At 46.0% G+C, this 22,871-nt stretch overlaps 1 protein-coding gene across 1 annotated transcript in view; it reads left to right on the top strand.

Annotated features, from left to right (window-relative positions):
* The window catches only part of ZGRF1 (zinc finger GRF-type containing 1), a 68,963-nt gene that overhangs the window by 45,912 nt on the left and 180 nt on the right, over window positions 1-22,871 (top strand). The window contains exons 13-26 of the mRNA XM_049786553.1: window positions 2,413-2,597; window positions 6,214-6,410; window positions 8,513-8,652; window positions 9,431-9,574; window positions 10,868-10,982; window positions 12,057-12,319; window positions 13,573-13,732; window positions 14,321-14,398; window positions 15,285-15,432; window positions 15,715-15,842; window positions 18,617-18,740; window positions 21,232-21,408; window positions 21,520-21,654; window positions 22,503-22,764. Of these exons, the coding sequence (XP_049642510.1) occupies window positions 2,413-2,597; window positions 6,214-6,410; window positions 8,513-8,652; window positions 9,431-9,574; window positions 10,868-10,982; window positions 12,057-12,319; window positions 13,573-13,732; window positions 14,321-14,398; window positions 15,285-15,432; window positions 15,715-15,842; window positions 18,617-18,740; window positions 21,232-21,408; window positions 21,520-21,654; window positions 22,503-22,764 (2,256 nt within the window). The remainder of the gene's footprint in view (window positions 1-2,412; window positions 2,598-6,213; window positions 6,411-8,512; window positions 8,653-9,430; window positions 9,575-10,867; window positions 10,983-12,056; window positions 12,320-13,572; window positions 13,733-14,320; window positions 14,399-15,284; window positions 15,433-15,714; window positions 15,843-18,616; window positions 18,741-21,231; window positions 21,409-21,519; window positions 21,655-22,502; window positions 22,765-22,871) is intronic.

Raw genomic sequence — 22,871 nt, 5'->3', positions numbered from 1 at the left:
TATTTGGGCCACGCCCAGTGACGCTCAGGGGTTATTCCTGGCTATGCGCTCAGAAGTCGCTCCTGGCTTGGGAGACCATATGGGACGCCGGGGGATTGAACCGCGGTCCGTCCTAGGCTAGCGCAGGCAAGGCAGACACCTTACCTCTAGCAACACCGCCCGGCCCCTAAGCAAATCTTTTTTTTTTTTTTTTTTTTTTTTTTTGGTTTTTGGGCCACACTTGGCAGTGCTCAGGGGTTACTCCTGGCAGGCACGGGGGACCATATGGGACACCAGGATTCAAACCAACCACCTTTGGTTCTGGATTGGCTGCTTGCAAGGCAAAAGCCGCTGTGCTATATCTCCAGGCCATAAGACGACTTTTTAATCCATGAAAATCTTCTTAGAAGTCAGGGGTCGTCTTATATGCCTGTATATGGCATGCTGAAATTTACTCCAGCTTCAGAGACAAGTGATCCGCCCACCACATCCCATCCAGCTGCCAGGCGTAATCACCATTCCTCTGCTTGTCCTGATTCATCTTTCAGGGCACACAGAGGAGCTGAATTACTGAGTGCTGCATCCCATCCAGCCGCCAGGTATGCGGCTTTCCTGTGCTCAGTCCTCTATTCAGCTTTTATGAGTGGTGCAGAGGACGCTCTCTGTCTCCCTCTAGCTGTCCTACTAATCACTGCACCCCAGCCAGTTGCTTTTGGAGGAGCCCCATCTCCCTGTTCTCAATGTAGATCATAATTAAAAATTCACAGTCACGGGGCCGGAGAGATAGCATGGAGGTAAGGCATTTGCCTTTCATGCAAAAGGTCATCGGTTCGAATCCCGGCGTCCCATATGGTCCCCTGTGCCTGCCAGGAGCAATTTCTGAGCATGGAACCAGGAATAACCCCTGAGCACTGCCGGGTGGACCCAAAAACCACAAAAAAAAAAAAAAAATTCACAGTCACTAACTACAAATGACAAATGTAAAATGATTGTTGGCACTCCAAAGTCTAGCTTTATTAAGCATATCTGTTAACCTTTGAGGGTTCTACTCTTTTTCTCTTAATGTTTTTTTTTTGTGGGGGGGGGCCACACCCGGCGGTGCTCAGGGGTTACTCCTGGCTGTCTGCTCAGAAATAGCTCCTGGCAGGCACGGGGGACCATATGGGACACCGGGATTCGAACCAACCACCTTTGGTCCTGGATCGGCTGCTTGCAAGGCAAACACTGCTGTGCTATCTCTCTGGGCCCTCTCTTATTGTTTTTAATTTCCATTTGTTGTACTTTAAAAGAGAGGTAGTCTTATACGGCGAATATAGCCCAAACCCTATATTTTAACAGGATAAGTAGGGACTCATCTTATATGCTGGAAAATATGAAATATGGTAGATATCCCCTTTAAGTCTTTTGAAATAATTTGGAGGGGATAATTTTTTTTTATGATTTTTTTTCCCCTTATTCCAGCTTTTAACACTTTTTTTGTTTTGTTTTGTTTTTTGGGTCACACCCGGCAGTGCTCAGAAATTGCTCCTGGCAGGTTCAAGGGACCATATGGGGTGCTGGGATTCGAACCAATGACCTTCTGCATGAAAGGCAAACGCCTTATCTCCATGCTATCTCTCCGGTCCCTTTAAACACTTTTTTAAATTTGAGATCAAGACTTAAAAGTTGGAAGCAAGCTTCACTATAGTTTTTCATTGTTTATTGACCACACTCATAAGTAATCAGGGCTTTGTCCTGGCTTTGTGGTTCCCCTGGCAGCCCCTCCAAGTGGCATGTCAGGGGTCAAACTGGAGTCGTCCGTGTGTAAGGCAAGTGATTTCAACTTTGGACCATCACTCACATTGAAGTTAAGTTTTTAACTTCTTTTAAACTGAGTATGGCAAATGTTTATTGATAATTTTTTTTAAATCAAGTTGAGAATTTGAAGTATGAGGCATGTCTTATTCATGTAATTAAGTTGGGAGGCTGTTTCTGGGTTGTGCTCAGGAGACCATGTGTGGGGTCAGGAATTTGAACCCAGCTCATGGCCACCATAGGCACATAGAGAGCAAGTGCCCACTCACCTTAAATACTGTCTCACACCCAGCATGATTTGTTCTGGTAGGTTTGTTGTGTGAGGGCCTTTAAGAAATAAATTTGAGGGCAGAGAGATAGTACAGTAAATGAGGAACTTGCTTTGCATGCAGCTAACCTGGATTTGACCCCCAGCTTCCCATATGGTCCCCGAAGCAACGCCAGGGGTAATATCTGAGTGCAGAGCCAGGAGTAACCCCTGAGCATAATGGGTTATGGTCCAAAACATTAAAGAAAAATGTATTTTAGTACCCACTTGCTGTTGAAAAGCACTAACTTAGCTATAAATTATCTGATGTAGTACAAACTGTTTTGTATTTCATTTTCATCTATACTATCTTATATGTATTTGTTTCGTAGAACATCTAAATATAATGCTCTTTGGGTTGGCCCAAAGACTGCACAGAGCATTGACAAAAGTTGACATTTCATTTTACACATCATCCAAAGGAGAGGACCTGAAAAATGCAGGAAAAAGTGTGCCATCCTGCTACCATCATCAACCTGCAAAGCTTGTCATGGTGAAAAAGGATGGTCCGAACAAGGTACTACTCCCCTTCCTTTCCTCACCCCCAAATTACTCTGTCTAGTGCTCCTGGAAAGCTGATATAGGATCAAAACTCTTCAGGGACCAGAGCGGTGGCACAGTGGTAGGGTGTTTGCCTTGCATTAGGCTGACCGAGGAAGGACCCCCAGCATCCTATATGGTCCCCCAAGCCAGGAGTGATTTCTGAGCACCTAGCCAGGAGTAACCCCTGAGTGTCGCTAAGTCTGGTCCAAAAACAAAACAAAACAAAAAAAACAACTACCAAAAAAACCTCTCTCTCTTCATGGCTGGAGTGATAGCGATAGCACAGTGCTAGGGCTGTCAACCCGAGGTGGACCCGGGTTTGATCCCCAATTATCCCAGGTGGTCCTCTGTGTTTGCCAGGAGTGATTTCTGAGTGTAGATCCAGGAGTATCCCCTGACTGCCGCCAGGTCTTCTTCAATGCATGAGTTGCTAGAGTAGAGTCAGTGCTCAGGAAATTCACTGAAGATGAGGTTTTGTGGAATATACTCTGGAATCTCTTCTAGAATATACAAAAGATGCTTTCAAAGGGTTGGGGACAGGGCCCGGCAGAGAGTGCTTGTGTGTGTGAGGCCCTGGGTTTGATCTCTGGCACTACAAGGGGAATAAAAGATCGATTAAAAGATGAGCTGAGTCGGGGCCGGGCGGTGGCGCTGGAGGTAAGGTGCCTGCCTTGCCTGCGCTAGCCTAGGATGGACCGCGGTTCGATCCCCCGGCGTCCCATATGGTCCCCCAAGAAGCCAGGAGCAACTTCTGAGCGCATAGCCAGGAGTAACCCCTGAGCGTCACAGGGTGTGGCCCAAAAACCAAAAAAAAAAAAAAAAAAAAAAAAAAAAAAAAGATGAGCTGAGTCAGCCTTCTTTCTCGTTGCTTAGGGATTGGGGCCACAGATGGTGGCTAGAGAGAGAAGAATAAAAGAAAGATTTCAAGGATAGTATAAGTGATAAAGTGGGAGCGTAGGACTACATTTTGGGGAGAATGCTAAGAATAGGTCATGCTTGAGGACTTAGAGAATGCAGAGCTCAGCTGCATTGAAGGTTAGGCCTTTCTATGTGACACCTCCACCCCCAGAAGATGCTACAGGAGGGCCAGGAATAAGTACAATTTTTATGTTCTGCCAGTACAGTAGGGTGAAGCCAAGTTGCCCGGCCATACACATTGATTCATGTTGGGTCCTCAACTGTGAGATAAGCTTTCACTACTGGAAATACAATTTTATTGAATTGTTGGCTTATCCTACTGTATCAATGGTTGTGCACATAAATTCGAATTTAGATTTAATTATTCTATTTTTTTTTTTTTTTTTTTTTGGTTTTTGGGCCACACCCGGTGACGCTCAGGGGTTACTCCTGGCTATGCGCTCAGAAGTCCCTCCTGGCTTGGGGGACCAAATGGGACACTGGGGGATCGAACCGCGGTCCGTCCAAAGGCTAGCGCAGGCAAGGCAGGCACCTTACCTCTAGCGCCACCGCCCGGCCCCAATTTTAATTATTCTTTTTTTTTTTTTTTTTTTTTTTTTGGTTTTTGGGCCACACCCGGTAACGCTCAGGGGTTACTCCTGGCTATGCGCTCAGAAGTCGCTCCTGGCTTGGGGGACCATATGGGACGCCGGGGGATCGAACCGCGGTCCGTCTCCTAGGCTAGCGCAGGTAAGGCAGGCACCTTACCTCCAGCGCCACCGCCCGGCCCCCAATTTTAATTATTCTAAATAAAGAACTCACGAATGTATAATTCAGAATTGAATTTCATAGAATCACTGAACATCTTTTTTTTTGATGATCTGGTTGTCTGGCACAAAAGATTATTAGGAATAAACATCAGGATGTGTGTAAATATAAACAGATATAACATATCTATGTATAAAATAATATAACATATGTATGATGTATATACATATATATTTGGCTTTTGGTTCCATAATCAGTAATGCTCAGGGACTACTCATGGTTCTATACTTTGGTGGTGCACGGGGGATGGAATGGGGTGTTGGGGATGTACACTTGAACTTGTGTGAAGGAAAAAAAAATGGGAAAGGAAAGGCCTGTGTGCCATTGTTTTTACACAGCTTTCAGGTTGTCTACACTGAATATTTGAATTTTTTTTTTTTTTTTTTTTTTGGTTTTTGGGCCACACCCTGTGACGCTCAGGGGTTACTCCTGGCTATGCGCTCAGAAGTTGCTCCTGGCTTCTTGGGGGACCATATGGGACGCCGGGGGATCGAACCGCGGTCTGTCCTAGGCTAGCGCAGGCAAGGCAGGCACCTTACCTCCAGCGCCACCGCCTGGCCCCCGAATATTTGAATTTTTAAATTTTTGTTTTAGGTTCATACCTAGCATGCCTTGGGAGATACTCCCAGCACAGTGCTCAGAGGACTGGGTGGTACCAGGGATCAAACACAGACCTTGCTTTAAGTTTTTGGGGTAACTCTCCATCTCTAGTGAACATTTTGTTTTCTTGTTCTTTTGATTTGGTGGGAGGCAGTCAGTACTAGTCTGCTCGGGGATCATTCCTTGCAGTGTTTAGGAGACTATGGAGTGCCTAGACTTGAACCTGGGTTGACTGCTTCCGAGGAAAGTGCCTTACCTACTGCATTATCCTTCCAGTCTTTTTTTTTTTTTTTTTTTTGGTTTTTGGGCCACACCCAGCGGCGCTCAGGGGTTATCCCTGGCTCTCTGCTCAGAAATCCCTCCTGGCAAGCATGGGGGAACTATATGGGATGCCGGGATTCGAACCACCATTGGTCCTAGGTTGGCCACTTACAAGGCAAATGCCCTACCACTGTGCTATCTCTCCAGCCCATCTTTCCAGTCTTAGTTTGATTATTCATAGAAAGATAAGTTAAAAAGTAGGTAATTTAACATTTTAATTTTTGTTTTGTTTTGTTTGGTTTGGGGGCCACACCCGGTGATGCGAAGGGTTTACTCCTGGCTATACGCTTAGAAATTGCTCCTGGCTTGGAGGACCATATGGGATGCTGGGGATCGAACTGAGATCCACCCTGGGTTAGTCGCGTGCAAGGCAAAAGCCCTACCACTGCACTATCGCTCCAGCCCCAACATTTTGATTTTTTGTTGATAGTTGTATGGGATGGATTTTGCATAATAACTAATTTATTGGAGGAGCTGGAGAGACAGTACAGCAGATAAGGTATTTGCCTTGCATGTGACCGACCTGGGTTTGATGCCAGCACCTTTGGTGGTTCCCTAAGTCTTCCAGGAGTGATCCCTGAGCACAGAGACAGGAAAAATCTTTGAGCACCACTGAGTGTGCTCAAACACCCCCTCCCAAATAAAAAGTTTATTGCAATTGTTGTTTGTTAAAGTCTTGGCAAATATAACATACAGATTTTAAAAATTCAAAGTTTTTTGGGAGGGTGCCACACCCTACCCCCAGGGGTTACTCCTGGCTCTGCTCTCAGAAATTTCCCCTGGCAGGCTCGGGGGACCATATGGGATGCCAGGAATTGAACCCAGATTAGTCCTGGGTCAGCCACATGCAAGGCAAACGTTCTATTACTGTTGTGTCATTCTGGCCCCCCCAAAAATCCAAACATTCTTTTTCTTACTAAATTACTATCATTTTCTCCCACTAGGGTCGTCTCTTTTATGCCTGTGATGGGCCAAAGTCAGAACAGTGTAAATTTTTTATGTGGTTTGAAGCAGCAACTCCAGGACATGTAATGCCAGGAGAAACTCAGCCTGTCAAGGTATTAAATGATACTAAGAGCATTGGCTTGTACCTGAGAAGTCAAAGGATGCCCCTCTACGAGGAATGCCAGCTTGTGCTAAGGTGTGTGTGTGTGTGTGTGTGTGTGTGTGTGTGTGTGTGTGTGTTTTGGGGAGGGGGTTTGGGTCACACCTGGCAGCACTCAGGGGTTACTCCTGGCTCTACGCTCAGAAATCACTCCTGGCAAGCTGAGGGGACCATATGGGATGCCAGGATTCCAACCACCGTCCATCTGCATGCAAAGCAAACACCCTACCTCCACACTATATCTCCAGCTCCCTCTGAGGTGTGTTTTAGGGTGACCTGATAATGGCTTCCAGTTACATCAGTCAACAGTAACCCTGATAGTTCAATGGTTTTAAAGTGTTTGCTATGAGAAAGGGTCTGGGAAGATAGGAATTGTCCCTGTGCCAAAGGGGAAATGCCCAACGACATCTATAGTATCAAACAGTGGCAGTGCAATATCAATCCCAGACTCTCGGCAGAAATGGTGTTTTCCTTTCGTCGTGATGAAGATCAAGCCCGAGACCTCACACTCATGGGCTTGTATTGTACTGAATAGCCTCTTATGGACCTAGAAGCCTATTCTTCAAACCAATTTATTTATGGGGGGACTCCCCAAAGCATTTCTCAGGGCCCCTTTGTGCCACTTCCTTGCAGTTTTGGGCCTAATTCTGCTGCTTGGCCGGCTCAGTGTTTGGTCTGGTGAAGCTTAGGGGGTCGGTTCATGAAGGCAGGGGATCAAACTCAGGACCTTGTTCAGGCCAGAATGCCTGTTGGAATTATTCCTGGTAATATATGTGGAACATATACCATTGCTGGCAATTGAGCTTGGGTCGGTTGTGTGCAAGATAAACACCCTTCCTGCTGGACTGTCACTCCGGCCCTCATCTCTTGGGGATTCGCCTTTTTATTTTTGCCAGGTGTAATATTTTTCCTCACTCACTTGAGGTATTATTTTATTCTTTTGCTTTTTTTATTGTTTGGTTTGCAGTATAGGAACTTTTAGTTTGATGTACTTATTTTTTTTTCTTCTGTTTTCTTAGTCATTGAAGATGCTTCTAAAGTCTCATGGAAAGTTCTACCTATTTTTCTTGCTGGATTTTATAAATCTGGGTTAAATAACATTTGGGAGTTTTTTGTATTATAAATTTGAAAGTCAGTGGATAGATTTTTAAAAGTTGTTGTTGTTTATAAGGTTGTTGTTGTTGTTGTTGTTTGGGGGCCACACCTGGCAGTCCTCGGGGTTATTGCTGCCCTGCAATCAGGAATTACTCCTAACAGTGCTTATAATATGGGATATTGGAAATTGAACCCTGGTCAGCCACATGCTAGGTTTACACCCTACCCACTGTACTATCTCTCTGGCCGTAGATCTAAAAAGTTCCCATGATGGGCCCGGAGAGATAGCACAGTGGCATTTGCCTTGCAAGCAGCCAGCCGATCCAGGATCAAAGGTGGTTGGTTCGAATCCCGGTGTCCCATATGGTCCCCCGTGCCTGCCAGGAGCTATTTCTGAGCAGACAGCCAGGAGTAACCCCTGAGCACCGCCGGGTGTGACCCAAAAACAAAACAAAACAAGTTCCCATGATGAGGGGAAAAAATTTTGTCATTGTGATAATGCTGTTATAAGATTTACTATAGGGGCCGGGAAGGTGGCGCTAGAGATAAGGTGTCTGCCTTGTAAGTGCTAGCCAAGGAACGGACCGCGGTTCGATCCCCCGGCGTCCCATATGGTCCCCCCAAGCCAGGGGCAATTTCTGAGCACTTAGCCAGGAGTAACCCCTGAGCATCAAACGGGTGTGGCCCAAAAACCAAAAAAAAAAAAAAAAAAAAAGATTTACTATAGGCGGGCCCGGAGAGATAGCACAGCGGCGTTTGCTTGCAAGCAGCCGATCCAGGACCAAAGGTGGTTGGTTCGAATCCCGGTGTCCCATATGGTCCCCCGTGCCTGCCAGGAGCTATTTCTGAGCAGACAGCCAGGAGTAACCCCTGAGCATTGCCGGGTGTGGCCCAAAAACCAAAAAAAAAAAAAAAAAAAAAAGATTTACTATAGGGGAGGTTTATGTTCTGTGTATGATGAAAATAGTATGTTACATGTCAGTTACAGCTTAGTTCAAAGTGTTTACCTTATATTCAAACTCCTTTTATGTTCCATTTTGCAGAAAAGGATTTGATTTACAGAGAAAACATTATGACAAACTAAAGAAGTTTGGTTCTGTAAATTCTGAATTTTATAATGAACCTAAGAGCAAGCTTTATCTTAAGTTGAGTCGGAAGGAAAGTTCTTCAACTTATAGCAAAGGTCAGATGATCTTCTCTCATGACACCATGGTTGTATCTCAGCCTTGTCGCTCACTTATCATAACAGAAAGATTGATTATGTGAATTCGTTCCATTTGTATGTTTGGGGTCATGTGGTCTCAGGAATCTGACTTGGGATCTTATGAGTGCCAGGCATATGATCCAGCCCTATGAGCTATCTTTTGGCTCCCCTTCATTTAAAAAAAAATAATCTGGACCAGAGGCCATTCCCAGAGGTATTTGAGGGACCATGCAGTGCCAATAATCAAATTAGGGCTCACACCTGGGAAACCACTCAGCCCTGCCCCCCATACCTATTTGAGTTCTTATATTTGAAAGATGAAAGACACTGGGCTGGGGAAATGAATTCAAAGGCTTGGATGTGTAGATGTGGGAGGCCCAGATTCAATACCTGAAAATGGCTGGGAGCAGCCCAAAGCACAAGCAGAGACTGGTCCCCGGGTATTCCCCCTGCACCCTAGTGCATATCAAGCTTGTATTTGGGGGGGGGGGGGGAAGGAAGGAAGGGAGGGAGAGAGAGAGAAGAGAGAGATATGTGTGTCCAGGGATCAAACCCAGGGTCTCACACAAAAGTATAATGCCCTGCCAGTGATCCAGCCCCAGGCATAATGAATCCCATTCATTGTGGTTAAGTTCTTCACTTTTCTTTCTTAACCACTGCTCTCCTTGATGTGGACATCTTACTACTAGCATCTAAGGAATTCAGTTAGCCCTGCTAAGAATAATTCTGAGTCCTTGAAAAGATCTTATTTTTTCAGATGACCTCTGGGTGGTTTCCAAAACCCTGGACTTTGAATTGGACACTTTCATTGCGTGCAGTGCTTTCTTTGGTCCGTCGTCCATCAATGAGGTGGAGTTGGTACCCTTGAAAGGTTACTTCCCTTCCAACTGGCCCACTAGTAGTAAGTGGTCTGTTTGTTTGTTTGTTTGTTTATTTTTGGTTTTTGGGCCACATCCGGCGGTGCTCAGGGGTTACTCCTGGCTGTCTGCTCAGAAATAGCTCCTGGCAGGCACGGGGGACCATATGGGACACTGGGATTCGAACCAACCACCTTTGGTCCTGGATCGGCTGCTTGCAAGGCAAACGTCGCTGTGCTATCTTTCCGGGCCAGTAAGTGGTTTTTAAGTAGTGAAAATACTCTCTTGGGGCTGGAGCAGGAGCGCAGTGGTAGGGCATTTGCCTTTCATGTGGCTGACCCAGGATGGACCTTGGTTCGATTTCCAGCATCCCATATGGTCCCCCAAGCAAGGAGCGATTTCTGAGTGCATAGTCAGGAGTAACCTATGAGCATCACTGGATGTGCCTCCCCCCCCCAAATCTCTCTAGGCATCTTTTTTTGGGGGGTATGTGTTTACCCTTCAGTAATCGGGGCTTACTCCTGGCTCTGAACTGGGGATCAATCCTGGTGGTGGACCATTTAAGGTACAGGGATCAGACCCAGCTTGATCATGTACAAAGAAAATGCCTTGCAACTGGTACTATCTCTCTGGCTTCACTCATCTTGTGTGTGTTTGTTTCAATTCACACCAGACTATGATCAGGGCTTACTCCTGACTTTGCACTCAGGATCACACCTGGTGGTGCTTGGGGTTGAACCTGGATCGGCCAAATGCAAAGCAAACACTCTCCCCTCACTGTGCTATTTCCATAGCCACTCACTCATCTTAATTGCTCTTGAAAAAAGATGACAGGATGGAAAGTTAAACTATAGGGTGAGCACATACATTATATGCTGGAGCATCAATCCCGGGTCACGTGGTTCCCGAGCACTGTTGGCAGTAGCCCCTGGTATCACAGGGAGTGACCCAGTTACTCAGTGAGTCTAACCCCCGAGCTTCCTTTCCTGCCCTAGCTGCAGTTACTCCTTCACCAGCATCTTTGTTTTTTTGCATTTATACTTGAGTAAAGAACTTGCCAAAGTAGTGCAGAAAAGTGCTCGAAGCTGATACACATCAGCACTGTGAGACCTGCACTCAGAACCACCTGCCTGCTCAGGTGCTGACATGTGCAGGCAGATTTAGTGCAGTTTGTGGGCCCCTACAATAGCTAAAGGGACCAGTGCGTTTATGTAAGGGCTGGTTTTATGTCCTGTGATTAATTTAGCAGCTGGATTCAGCACAATAGGGATATTTACTGTTTCTATATGGTCTGCTGTATTGACATTAAAGGTTCATTCTCCATGTTCTCTTTGCAGCGGTGGTTCATGCATTACTGGTTTGTAATGCTAGCACAGAGCTGACCACTTTGAAAAATATCCAAGACCACTTCAACCCAGCTACTCTACCTCTGATGCCATCCCTGTTGACATTGTGAGTCGGCAGTCACCTCTGGTTCCCAACTTTTTGTTTTTATACACAGACTGGGGCTAGGGAGATAGTTCAGAGCACTAAGTGCAGGCCTGGATTTCATCCCTGCCACCACATGGTCCCAAGAACACCATGGTGCTGCTGACCCAAAAACCAAAAAGCGGGGCCGGGAAGGTGGCGCTAGAGGTAAGGTGTCTGCCTTGTAAGCGCTAGCCAAGGATCAGGACCGTGGTTCGATCCCCCGGCGTCCCATATGGTCCCCCCCAAGCCAGGGGCGATTTCTGAGCACATAGCCAGGAGTAACCCCTGAGCATCACACGGGTGTGGCCCAAAAACCAAAAAAAAAAAAAAAAACCAAAAACCAAAAAAAAAAAAAAAAAAAAAGAATGATTCTTGAGTGCAGTAATTCTTTTTTTTTTTTTTTTTGGGGGGGGGGGGTCACACCCGGCGGTGCTCAGGGGTTACTCCTGACTGTCTGCTCAGAAACAGTTCCTGGCAGGCACGGGGGACCATATGGGACACCGGGATTCGAACCAACCACCTTTGGTCCTGGATTGGCTGCTTGCAAGGCAAGCGCTGCTGTGCTATCTCTCCGGGCCTGAGTGCAGTAATTCTTAAGCAGCAGCACAAAGAGTAATAATTCTTAAATGCTGAGCTAGAGATAAACACTGATTATTGCCTAATGTGCCTCCAAAACTAAGCCAAAAAAAAAAACCAAAAAACAGAATCTAGTTTCTTTTTTGTTTTTGGGCCACACCCAGCAGTGATCAGGGCTTACTCCTAGTCCTAGCTCTGAGCTCAGGAATCACTACTGGAAGGGCTGAGGGGACCCTGTATGGTACAGGTGATTGAACCTGAGCTGGCAGCATCAAGGCCAAGTACCTTCCCTCCCTGTCCTCTTTTTCCAGCCAATTTTCTTAAATCTTTCTGCCCAGAAAAGAGGGCCATATCTATGCCCATGAAAACTGTCCTGTATGGTGCTTATAAAATAAAGGTAACATCACAAAGAAGTAGACTCCTTTTTTTCAGAAAGCCCCTCCATTTTTCCTTTGCTTTTTTTTCCTGCCTTTTTGCTAGCCCTTCATCAACTGTTGCAGTTAGTGAGTGCAGAGTCAACAGGAGGAGATTCGTTCCGCCAGCCTTCTCAAACACCAGGCCACCTGCCCAACAGCTCAGTTTGAGAGCATCGCTGCAGTTAGCTCAGGAGCTAATTGAAGCCTATAAGCTAAACCAGGACCAGGCGGCCGCGCTGACTCAGATAGCACGAATGATCGCAGCACACCCCAGTGTGGAAAGGACGGTGCCCGAGGAACCCATACACCCCATCACCATCATCCATGGTAAGAAGCATGAGTGAAAATGCCCTCAAGCACGGAGCCTCCAGCTTTCAAGACTCCTAGTTAAGATTCTGGAATGACGTGAAATGAGAAATGATAATCTGTAAGAGCAGACTTGTGGATCAGGGGCCAGTCTGTTTATCCACACTGTTTCTGGATGGGAATTAGATGCCCTTGTATTCCTCTAGTCAGTTGATTAACTTGGAGCAGGTTGCCTTCTGTTGATCCTTCCTTCTCATCACTGCCCTTGCCCCACTTTTTTTTTTTTTTTTTTTTGGTTTTTGGTTTTTGGGTCACACCCAGCAGCCCTCAAGAGTTAGTCCTGGCTCTACGCTCAGAAATCACTCCTGGCAGGCTCAGGGGACCATATGGGATGCCGGGATTCCAACCATTGTTGTTATGCATGCGAGGCAAACGCCTTACTTCTATGCTATCTCTCCTGTCCCTCTTGCCCCACTTTCTAAAGCAGAAACTCTTGCTGTCCAGCCCTCCCCTGCTTTGGGCCTCTCTGTCCCCAGCATAGTGATTTGCTTGCCCTCATTTCCAGCAGTCCACTGTACTCACTCACCTCTGTAGCTTGTTTCTTCCCACAGGCCTTTACCCTGAAACAGGTCTGACTTTCAGGCTTGTTTAAACATGTACATACATACCCTCCCCCTGACTCCTAAGTCCTTTTTCTGAAACACTCTATGATGGTTTCCCTGCTTTTGTGACCTCCTCTGGCCTTTGAGATAAAATGTTAATGTCAGCGCCACCAGCAGCACCGTTCTGTGATTCACCCCTTTGCCCACAGAACATTTATTGGCCATGTTTTCTGCCAGACTCTGCTCAGAGGCCTCTTCCAGCTGGGGCCTCCTGAAGGCTGGGAGAAAACTGGGCGCCCACATGCAGGAACATGTGCCTGTCCTGGAGGAGCTATGTCTGGGTCCCTGGCCTCACCTTGAAGCAATCTGGGCTATCTCGCTCTGGAGCCATGTGTTCTGCTGCCTCTTACTTTGAGCACAGGGCTCTGCTCTTCTTGTTCTGTTTCTGTGACAGACTTACTGTGCAACGGTTCTGGATTCGCTCCCCTTCCTGAGTTGCCAGGGCCTGGTTAACACAGGCCTTTGCATGGTAACCTCTGTGTTAAGCATGTAGCATGCATTCAGTCTGTGCTTGCTGTGAGTTCCATGAGAAGAGGGAGAGAGAGATGGATGACATATGTCTGATAACTTATATAGTGCCTGGATTTTTCTCCCTCCCTCCCACACAACTAGGTGTTTTTGGAGCAGGAAAGAGTTACCTACTGGCACTGGTGGTTTTGTTCTTTGTGCAGCTCTTTGAGAAGAGTGAAGCTGCCACCGAAGGGAATGCCAGGCCGTGGAAACTTCTCATTTCTTCTTCCACGAATGTAGCTGTGGATCGAGTTCTTCTTGGGTAGGTCTGATGACTGGATTGGACAAGGACATGTGTTTAGTTCCTAGATATGCTGAGAGGCAATTCGCCTTGGCACTGTCCACCTCATGTGTGTATGTATAGCCATTCTTGTAGGGCACTACCAGATACATAAAGGCCCCTGTTGCCAACTCAGGCCCCACCACCCATAAAAATCATACCAGCCTGACTTGTAAGCAGGATAAAAAGCAAATACCACAACCTGAGAAGTTTAGTATGGGGCTAGCCAAGGAACATAGGCATTTCATATGAAATTCTTTTTTTTTTTTTTTTTGGGCCACACCCGGTGACGCTCAGGGGTTACTCCTGGCTATGCGCTCAGAAGTTGCTCCTGGCTTGGGGGACCATATAGGACGCCGGGGGATCGAACCGCGGTCTGTCCAAGGCTAGCGCAGGCAAGGCAGGCACGTCAGGCACCTTACCTGTAGCGCCACCGCCCGGCCCCTCATATGAAATTCTACATCTACAAAATAGTGCTATTGCATAAAATTAACATGAATACCATGAAATCCATGAAATGCTGTATCCTCTATTTTATCAATAAGAATTTCTTTTACCTCCTCTTTAAAGGCTTCTCAATATGGGATTTGAAAAGTTCGTCAGAGTTGGCAGTATTAGGAAGATTGCCAAGCAGATTTTACCTTATAGGTAAGAATACCAGTTTTGTTTTTGTTTTTGTTTTTTGCTTTGGAGGCCACAACCAGTGGTGCTCAAGGATCATTCCTGACATTTATTAGGGGACCATGTAGGGTACAGGGATTGAGGCTGGTTTCCCATGAGTAAGACAAGTAAGTACCATAACTACTATACTTTCACTCTGGCCCAACACAAAATTCTGAATGCACAGAACGTTCACAAAAGAATTTTCTCTGTCCTTTAATCTTACATTAGATTTTATTTATTATTTTACTGAATTAAACAATTAACTTTATTACAGTTGAAGTACCAGTATCTTTTAAGGACAAGTTGAGGAAAGTCTTCTTATCTCTTTGTTAACTCAGAAGAAAGTGTATTTGACTTTGTTTACTGAGTTTTTGTCTTTTTGTGATGCTGAGGATGGACCTGGGCGCACAAGGACAAGAGTCTGCCAGAGAGCTTTCTTCCCGGCTGTTTTGTGTTTTCACAAATGGTGAATAGGCTGGAGCAGTATTACAGAAGTAGGGCACTTACCCAAAAACTTGGCTGACCTGGCTTTGATCTCCAGCACCTCATATGATCCCCTGAGCCAATCAGGAGTGATCCCTGAGTACAGAGTCAGGAGTAACCCATGAGCACTGCCACTGTGGCTCCCACAAAACAGAGGGACTTCGGAGGCTTCCTTTACTGAGTGATTTCTTTCTTTCTTTTTTTTTTTTTGTTTTTGGGTCACACCTGGCAGCGCTCAGGGGTTACTTCTGGCTCTACGCTCAGAAATTCTCCTGGCAGGCTCAGGAGACCATATGGGATGCTGGGATTCGAACCACCATCCTTCTGCGGAAGGCAAACGCCTTACCTCCATGCTATCTCTCCGGCCCCTACTGAGTGATTTCTTTAGTTTGCACACAGGCTCTGAGAATGAGAATGAACAGTTAAAAGAGCTGCAGGCACTGATGAGAGAGGACCTGACACCAGCAGAGAGAATGTACGTGAGGAGGAGCATTGAGCAGCACAAGCTGGGCACCAATAGAACCCTGCTGAGGCAGGTGAGGGCACATTTGGCTGTACATAGGAGTTACCCCTGGCTCTGCATACAGAAATCACTCCTGGCAGCACTCATTGGACCATATGGGATGCCAGGGATTGAACCCAGGTCAGCCACGTGCAAGGCAAATGCCCTCCCTGCTATGCTGTCTCTCTTGCCCCTAGGGCTAGTTCACATTATGCCTTTAGCTGTTAATTGCTTTGCTAAATACATTCTCTTATTTTGGGAAAAAATATGAACAATTCCCTTGTCGTAATAAACAACGAGTTCTCCCATAATGAAGGTCCGGGTAGTCGGAGTGACATGTGCGGCCTGTCCCTTCCCGTGTATGAATGACCTGAAGTTCCCAGTAGTTGTGCTGGATGAATGCAGTCAGATCACCGAGCCAACCTCTCTCCTGCCCATCGCCAGGTAACCCGGGAACATGCAGCTGTCACAGATTTTCAGTAGTGCCCTCAGTTTCAGCCTTTACCAAGCTTTTCTGTCATTCTTTGCAAAGCAAGTATTACATGGAATTTGGGGGTTTGGTTTTGCTTTGGGGGCTATACCCAGCGGTGCTCATGGCTGACATCTGGCTATTAGTGAGAGTAGTCTGTACTCTGTAATTATTCCTGGCAGTGCTTGGGGAACCATATATTAAACCTAGATTGGCCACGTGCAGGGCGAGCACCCTACCTGCTGTACTTTTACCATGGCCTTTAAACCTTTTAATCTGAATTTGAAGGACCCATCCCCCCTAATTTTTAGAGCACATGTAATGTTTTCTGGGATAGACCATACACTGGGACCCAATTCAAATATCCATGAGTCATTAAAATAGAAATCCAGCGAAGTATTTTTCCAGACTACACTTTTATTTCAGGAAGATAGCATTTAACTATAAAAAGAAAGTTGGGGGCCTGAACAACTACTGTTAAGAAAAACCTATTGGGTCAATAAGGAAATTAAGAAATAAAAAATTCCCTTAGAGTAAGAATGAAGACACAGGTTATCAAACCAATGTGACATAGGAAAAGTGCTACTGGGGGAAAGTTCCTAGCAATGCAGGTTTATATCAGGATTCAGAACAAAGCTACATAAATAACCTCACAGTTTTGGAATTTACAAAAAAGAACAACTAAATCTCAAAATAGGTAGAAGGAAGGAAGTAATACAAATTAGAGCAGAAATAGGAATCAAGAAAACAATACAAAGAGTAAATGAAATCAGGAGCTTTTTTCCTTTATTTTATGGGAGAAGGGGATGGATAAGCCAGTGTTTATTGCTAGGGTTAAGTTACTTGACTTGCACACAACCAACCACAGTTCTGTCTCCTGTGCTACCAGAAGAGATCCCCAGGCATAGAGTCAGGAGTAAACCCTGTGCACCACTGGTTGAAAACCATCACCCTACCACCAGATTTGCCCAGTGTCACAATGCAGCTCGAAGGCTTATATCAAAAAGACTATAGAGAGCTACTGTTTGTGGAAATGAAAAAGACTCCTCATCCACTGTGGGTGCGAATGTCATTTGGCGTGGCCTCCACCTCCACGGAAAACAATATGAAGACTACTCCACTAAAATAGAACTTTAATATGACAGCAATTCCACTTCTTATCTAGGCATAAGACATAAGAACAGTTTGAAAGGGACACATACATCTGCAGTGTATGTTCACTGGTGCTTTGTACAATGACCAAAATGTGGAAACAAACTGGCTTGGATAAAGAAGTTGTGTGGCTATACACTAGGAAATATTATCAGCTATAAGAAAAGATGAAATCTTTAAACTTACTGCAACTTAGATGGGACTGGAGGGATCATTAAGCAAAATAAGCCAAAGGGAGAACAAATACTGAATGATCTCATTCGTCTGTGGTTATTCAGAGAAATGAAACAACTTATTAGATAGAAACAAACCATGGCAGACCCATGTGTGGCCTTAGATATAACTGACATTTCTTGGGGCTGGAGAGAGAGTATGGAGGTAAGGCATTTGCCTTTCATGCAGAAGGTCATTGATTCAAATCCCAGCATCCCATATGGTCCCCCATGCCTGCCAGGAGCAATTTCTGAGCGTGGAGCCAGGAGTAACCCCTGAGCATCGCCAGGTGTGGCCCAAAAACCAAAAAAAAAAAAAAAAAAAAAAGATATAGCTGACATTTCCAAGCACTGGGGTGGGCTGGAGGACCAAGAGTACAGAAGAACTGTGGTGGAGAGTCTTGGTCACTTCATTGGAGGAAAGAGGGTGCTGTAACTTTGCCTCAAAGTTCAAAAGGGAAATAACCACTGTAACCATGTTAAAAGTCAGCAACAGTACTAACGAAATTAACTGGCTGTGTCCATAGAATATTAACATGGGGGCCCGGAGAGATAGCACAGCGGTGTTTGCCTTGCAAGCAGCCGATCCAGGACCAAAGGTGGTTGGTTCGAATCCCGGTGTCCCATATGGTCCCCCGTGCCTGCCAGGAGCTATTTCTGAGCAGACAGCCAGGAGTAACCCCTGAGCACTGCCAGGTGTGGCCCAAAAACCAAATATATATATATATATATATATTAGCATGGGTTTTCTACAGAATTCACCTTTTCCCCCACTTTATCCTATTTGCAGTTAGATATTTGGGCCTGAAAGCCTAATTTTCTCAGGGATAAAGTCAGAGTTTCAATCAAATGAAATGACTTTTTTTTTGTTTTGTTTTTGGGCCACAAACTGGTGATGCTCAAGGAGTTACTCCTGGCCTATATGCTCAGAAGTCACTCCTGGTTTGGAGGACCATATGGGACGCCAGGGGATAGGACTGCGGTCTGTCTTAGGTCAGCCACATGCAAGGCAACCACCTACCACTGCTTCACCGCTCTGGCCCCTAAATCAAATGTCTTCTAACAAAGCTTTTTATTCAGAGAGTTTATAGATGTGAAAAACCATTGTTTCCCAAATTGTGTTCTATGAAATGCTCTTTCCCCACAGAACACAGGACACTTACTAATGTGGAAAAAATTAAATTTGTAAAGAATTCTTGATAATTTTAAACAAGGCCTTTTAAAACACGCCCTCCCCTCAATACTGGTATTAGGCCTTCTTAATTCTCAGCATGGTGCATGGGGTTCGGAGTCTCTGACATCCATTCCTGAAAAGGTCACTGCCTTTATGTCAATGCCTGCTTTTGCTCATTGTCTGGATTAATTGCTGGATTTTGCCTGTTTAGGTTTGAGTGTGAAAAGCTGATTCTTGTCGGAGATCCTAAACAGCTGCCGCCAACCATTCAGGGTTCTGATGCCTCACATGGAAACGGACTGGAACAAACCCTGTTTGACCGGCTTTGCTTAATGGTACATCTGCAGAATGTGTACAGGACTGTTACGAATCAGCCGCACACTGTGTGGGCATAGTTGTTGTTTAAGGTCTCAACTAGCTCTGTGTGTGTGTGTGTGTGTAAGGTCTCAACTAGCTGTGTGTGTGTGTGTGTGTGTGTGTGTGTGTGTAAGGTCTCAACTAGCTGTGTGTGTGTGTGTGTGTGTGTGTGTAATGTACCCAGCCTTGTGATGCTGAGAGTCACCCCCAGTGCCTAACTCAGGGTGTCCCACATGCTAGACCTGTGCTTTGCCACTTCCCAGCATCCAGAGAGAAACAAACCATGGCAGATCCTTGGCTTTAGATGACATAACTGACATTTCCCGGAGATCCCATCAGAGCACCTGCTGTCTCACACGGATACTTGGGGCAGCCAGACTGTTGCCTGGCCAGCACTTCCCAGCAGCATGCTAAGGCTTCCAGTTGTTCCACATCCACATTTGTTATTGGTCTCTTGCTTTTTTACTTCTATTTTTTTGGATACCCAATCCTAGTAGGTATGGAGTGAACTATGTGTGACGAGCATCTCTTCCTGTCCTTCTCTGCCATTTCTGCCTTTTCTTTGGAGAAATTCCTATTCAAGTCCTTTGTCCCTGAAAATAAAAATTTAACTTATAAATTAATTGGTATATTTGGGATACTTAACTCCTTTATTAGACATATGGGTTATACTTTATTTATTTTGGTTTTTGGATCACACCCTGCAGCACTCATGAGATACTCCTGGCTGGGGCCGGGCGGTGGCGCTCGAGGTAAGGTGCCTGCCTTACCTGCGCTAGCCTAGGAGACGGACCGCGGTTCGATCCCCCGGCGTCCCATATGGTCCCCCAAGCCAGGAGCGACTTCTGAGCGCATAGCCAGGAGTAACCCCTGAGCGTCACCGGGTGTGGCCCAAAAACAAAAACAAAAAAAAAAAAAAAAAAAAAGAGATACTCCTGGCTGTGCACTCAGAAGTCGCTCTGGCGGGGTCGGGGGACCATATGGGATGCTGGGATTCGAATTGGGGTTTGTCCTTTGTTGACCATGTGCAAGGCAAATGCCTTATCACTGTGCTATCACTCTAGTCCCTACACTTTTTTATTCCTTGAATCCTATAACAGGTTTGTCTTTTGTTGTTGTTGTGTTTTTTTTTTTGTTTTTGTTTTTTTATTTTTGGTTTTGGGTTTTTGGGCCACACCCGGCGGCGCTCAGTGGTTACTCTTGGCTATCTGCTCAGAAATAGCTCCTGGCAGGCACGGGGGACCATATGGTACGCCGGGATTCAAACCACAACCACCTTAGGTCCTGGGTCGGCTGCTTGCAAGGCAAACACCGCTGTGCTATCTCTCTGGCCCCTTTTGTTGTTTTTGTTTTGTGGCTACACCTGGCAGTGCTCAGAGATCACTCCTGACAAGCTCAGGGGACCCTCTGGAGATTGAACCCAGGTTGGCCACAAGCAAGACAAATATTTTCCCCTATACTATCCCTCCAATAGCCATGAGCATAATTTTCATTAAAATTTCAAGAACTGGGGCCGGAGCTATAGCACAGCAGTTAGGGTTTTTGCTTTGCATGTAGCCGACTGAAGTTTGATCCCCAGCATCCCATCTGGTCCCTGAGCCTGCCAGGGATTAGTGCAGAGCCAGGAATAACCTCTAAGCACTACCCACTGTGGCCCCAAAAACCAAAACTAAGAAAGTAAAATTTCAAGAACTTTGATTTTCTGGTCTATTTTAGCAGATTTCAATATATCCCCATTAGAGAACATATGTAATACTTAACCTTTAAAATAGTCTCCAGGGGCCGGAGAGATAGCATGGAGGTAAGGCGTTTGCCTTTCATGCAGGAGGTCATCAGTTAGAATCCTGGCACCCCATATGGTCCCCTGTGCCTGCCAGGAGCAATTTCTGAGCCTGGAGCCAGAAATAACCCCTGAGCACTGCCAGGTGTGACCCAAAAACCACAAAAAAAAAAAAAAAGTCTCCAGAATTTTTTTGTTTGTTTGTTTGTTTGTTTTTGGGCCACACCTGGTGACGCTCAGGGGTTACTCCTGGCTATGGCTATGCGCTCAGAAGTCACTCCTGGCTTGAGGGACCATATGGGACAATGGGGGATCGAACCTCGGTCCGTCCTAGGCTAGCACTGGCAAGGCAGACACCTTACCTCTAGCACCACCGCACCGACCCCAATAATTTGAGCTGATTCTTTTTTTTTTTTTTTTTTTTTTTTGCTATTTTTTTGTTTTGTTTTTGGGGGGCCATACCTGTTTGATGCTCAGGGGTTACTCCTGGCTCAGAAATTGCCCCTGGCTTGGGGGGACCATATGGGACACTGGGGGATTGAACCGTGGTCCTTCCTTGGCTAGCGCTTGCAAGGCAGACACTTTACCTCTAGCGCCACCTCACCAGCCCCGTCTCCAGAATCTTGTTTATTTTTTTTTCCTATGGAAAAATGGCATTGCTCTTTCGTTCCTGCATTTATATTCCTCAGGGTCACAAGCCAGTTCTGTTGAGGACCCAGTACCGGTGTCACCCAGTGATCAGCGCTATCGCCAATGACCTGTTCTATGAAGGCTGCCTAGTGGATGGCATCTCAGACACCCAGAGGGGCCCGCTGCTGGCTTGGCTCCCCACTCTCTGCTTCTTCAATGTGCGGGGCCTGGAACAGGTCAGAAATTCTGGTTTCCAGCTTGATGGTGATGCTGCATGGGGTGGAGGTCCGGGGGTCTTTCCACAGCCTTGCTGGGAAGTCTGAAGGGGAATCTGCTTTTCCTTCCAGTCAGAAAGAGACAACAGTTTTCACAATGTGGCCGAAGCTGCTTTCACGCTCAAGCTGATCCAATCACTGATCGCTAGTGGCATTGCGGGCTCTGTGATCGGCGTGATCACATTATACAAATCTCAGATGTACAAGGTTTGTCCTACACAGGTCCCCCCCTTTTGGGAGGGAGGTGTCCTACATTTACATGTCAATCATTGATCATATTTCTAGAATTTTTTGGGTGGGTGCTTGAAAAACTTTGAGGACTATAGACAATGTATTGAAAAAGGAACATTTTAATTTTCATCTGGTCTGGCTTTTTTGGGGAGGGATAATTACATATAGGCTAATAGAATTTAATTAAATTTTGTTTACAGCTGCTGGGGAACAAAATGCAAATAAAGAAATTAGAGGTGTGTGCTTTGTGTTCAGGAACAGATGGGATTGAGTCTGTTTCCAAATGTTTTTTCATGATTATTGCAATTAACCAGGAAATCAAAGATAGATCCCAGATATTAATATGCCCATGTGCCAGTTACTTCTAACTAGTTTTTCCTCTTGCTGCTTTGAGTACTTTTCATCTTGGGTTTATCAACTCTAAATTAGCACATCAAAATGAGATTTCCAAGAGTACATATATCCTTCTGCATTATATTTTTGCGCCACATCGGGTGATGCTCAGAGCTGATTTCTGGCTCTGTACTCAGTAATCACTCCTGGTGAGCTTAAGGGACAATATGAGGTATCGGGGATTGAACTTGGGTCAGTGCAAGCACCCCACCTGTTCTACCATCTCTCAGCCCTCCTTTTTAAAATAACAAATAATTGTCACCTTGTTGGCTACTTTAGATAGAATTACTTAGACTGAGTTTTAAATCTGAAGGTGAGAAGCCTCGTGGATGGTTCCCGTGGTGGCTGCCAGGGTGTGTGGCTGCACATCCGCATCCCTGCATCCATGTGACCCCTTCTGCTGTGGTCCCCCTTTCTCTCCCTCCCCTCAGCTCTGCCATGCGTTCTCTACCTCACATTTCGAGCATCCCGAGCTGCGGGCGGTGCAGGTGTCCACCGTGGATGCCTTCCAGGGCGCTGAGAAGGAGGTGATCATCCTGTCGTGTGTGCGCACACACCGCCTGGGCTTCATCGACTCTGAGCGGAGGATGAACGTGGCCTTGACCAGAGGGAGGCGGCACTTGCTCATCGTGGGGAAGTTGGCCTGTTTGAGGAAGAACCAGCTCTGGGGACGGGTGATCCAGCACTGTGAAGGTAAGAGAGGGAGAGAGAAAGAAATGTAAAGAGAGAGGTGTGCAGTGGCAGCATTCTGAGGGGTGGTATGGGGAGAAACCACCCCCTGGGTTGACCGAACACAATAA

This window comes from Suncus etruscus, chromosome 14 (genome assembly GCF_024139225.1).
Source record: "Suncus etruscus isolate mSunEtr1 chromosome 14, mSunEtr1.pri.cur, whole genome shotgun sequence".
Classification (NCBI taxonomy): domain Eukaryota; kingdom Metazoa; phylum Chordata; class Mammalia; order Eulipotyphla; family Soricidae; genus Suncus; species Suncus etruscus.
The sequence above is the reverse complement of the archived record's forward strand: the minus strand, read 5'-3'. Positions and strand labels throughout refer to the sequence as shown.